The 2,486-nt window shown below is 36.1% G+C and overlaps 1 protein-coding gene across 1 annotated transcript; it reads right to left on the reverse strand.

Moving 5' to 3' along the window:
* Window positions 1–307: 307 nt before the first annotated feature.
* On the reverse strand, window positions 308–1,906 carry LOC18027318. Its single transcript, XM_006409721.2, has one exon. The coding sequence runs from the start codon at window positions 1,632–1,634 to the stop codon at window positions 624–626; it is 1,011 nt and encodes a 336-aa protein (XP_006409784.1). The 5' UTR covers window positions 1,635–1,906; the 3' UTR covers window positions 308–623.
* Window positions 1,907–2,486: the final 580 nt, after the last annotated feature.

Here is a 2,486-nt window from a genome sequence, read left to right on the forward strand (position 1 = left end):
TAAAAATTCTAGCATGAGTAGATTCTAGGCTTTTTTAACTTTTGTACTTTAAAGAGGCTCCATGCATATCTTTATAGGCGTGCACATATGCCCCAAATATATTCTCATCTTATTTCACACTCTTCTTCCTTAATTGTAGATTAGCATTCTTCTTCTCATCTTATTGCACACTCTACAATCATCAATTGTAGATGAGCTTACGGAGAGATGGGTAAACAAAGATTCCTAATATAGAGATCATAAATTTATAATGTTGAACAAAATAAATAGAGAGTCATAGAGATCATATTTTCCACCAAATGGCTTTCAATTTAAGATTAGGCAATGATCCTGAGTTTATAAGAAAAGAATAAAAAGAAAATAGGAACAACAACTTGATATTTAGAATGATAGAATCAATCTTCTTAAGAAGAAATCCACATTTTGGAATTTCTCTATATTAAATCACAACTCCAAGAAAAGAATAATGTAAAGAAAAAATCTATACTCCTTTCAAGAAGAAATTGTAAGTGAAGAAAAAAAAAACAAATCCATAAAAATTTCTCAGATATTAAAAAAAAAACAGAATCAATCATCTTCTCTTGTAAATCTCAAAACGATAAAAAAAAAAAGAATCGGTTTTTTTACGTCTTACAGGCGTAAATGAGGAGAGAGAAGTCAAGCTTGTCTTGTTCATCTTTCTTAACCATCTTCTCTTCTAACCAAAGCCTGCTACTGTCTAAACCATTCCTTGTCCTAAACATGAACACAGCTTTTCCACAACCTTCTGGATTACTAAAGAACCAATCATGAACATCCCACATCAGATCCACTAGCAACCCATCAACAAAAATCGTCTGATTCCCTCTGAAATTCCATTGCAGCCTCTTCACTGTCGTTACCGTCTTCTTATCGACACAAACAGAGAGAACAGGGGAATGATGATGATGATGATGATGATTGCTCTGTTTCAAACCCTCTGTTTTCTCTGCGTTACATCTGATAACGATTTCGTGCGAATCTCCTGATTCAGCGAATTTAGCTTTAGTCGAGTAAAAAGCGTTCCCGGAGAAGTGTTCTTGCCGAGAAACCAGAGACTTTTCAAAATCGAAATCGAAACCGAAACCTTTTTTTCTCAAGGTTTCTTCAGAGGAATCTCCGAGGAGGAGACCTAATTGAGAATCGACGAGGACGATAACGTAGAAGCCTTGAACAGGTTCAGGACTCAGATTAGAATCGTATTTAGCTGAAGAGAGATCCCAGAAAACCTCGATTTTGCCGAGATCGGAATCGACTGATTTGTTTCCTTTCTTCTTGCGGAAGAAGCGAGAGGAAGTGTTGAGTTTGAGAGACGTTGAAGGGTTTTGATCTGCGGAGGAAACAGAGATGCTGAGACCATTGTTGTTGGACTGTGGAGGATGATTGTTCTTGTTGCACCATGTGACTTTGATGATGAGATGCTTCGATGATGATAAAGTGATTCTGTAGATGCTTGTAATGGAGGTTTGTATGGATGGTATGAGAGATGGAGAGATACAAGCGTTGCTGGTGTTGAATCTTGAACATGATGATGATGATGATGTTAACGATGATGAAGATAATGAATGAGTCACGTTTATTGAGTTTTCGCTGAAACATGACACCAAATCTCTCATCTTTTTTGTTTTTGGCTGCAAAATAATTGTAAAATGGGTAACAAAAAAAAAGATTTTCTGGGGAAAGAAAATGAAATTTCCCAACTTGGGTTTTGGGTTTTTTTTGTTTGTTTGTTTGCTTCTTGAGACAAAGAAAAAAAAGAAAGAAGAAGGTGTGTGTGTGTGTGTGGAGAATCTCTCAACAATTACCAAAAGATAAAATGTTGAGAAGAGGAAGAAGAAGAATAGGGAGTTTTCAGACTGAAGATTGGGTTGCTTTTCTTTTCATCTCTCTTCTTATTCTTTTTTGTAGAGAGAGAGAGAGTGTGAGAGAGGAGACGAGAGAGAGAGGGTCTCTGTGTGCTGTGGTACCAAAAAGACTTGCAGATGAATTGGACTATAAGTCGAATTTAAGTAGTTTTGAGCTTTCCTTCTCTAGGGGACACAATTTTTTATTTTGATATTTTATTGTAAATTCTATGTGTGCTATCTGATTAAAAAAAGTTTACAATAATCATTCTTGTGAACAATGCATGTCAAAGCAATGATCATATAGGTTTAGTCAGAGTTGAAAAACAGACCAAATGACTTAATAAGATAAAAAAAAAAGAAAAATTGTCGAATTCAATTAGCTGAAAGAGATTAAGTAATTGAGCTATTAGCTAAGCTGGTCGAGGTTGAGCTAGCTGAACTAGCTGAACAAGCTGACCGGCAGCTCAATCTAGCTCGATAAGTTGATCGAGTACTGATCCAGCTGGATGGACTAACAGCTAATTGATGAGTTAGGTAAGACTATCACAGCTTTAGATCATGGACGGTTGGAGGATGCGACCAAAAGGTGCAAAGAAACAAATAACCACCTATAAATCCTAA

Source organism: Eutrema salsugineum, unplaced genomic scaffold (genome assembly GCF_000478725.1).
Source record: "Eutrema salsugineum unplaced genomic scaffold, Eutsalg1_0 scaffold_10, whole genome shotgun sequence".
In the NCBI taxonomy this organism is placed as follows: domain Eukaryota; kingdom Viridiplantae; phylum Streptophyta; class Magnoliopsida; order Brassicales; family Brassicaceae; genus Eutrema; species Eutrema salsugineum.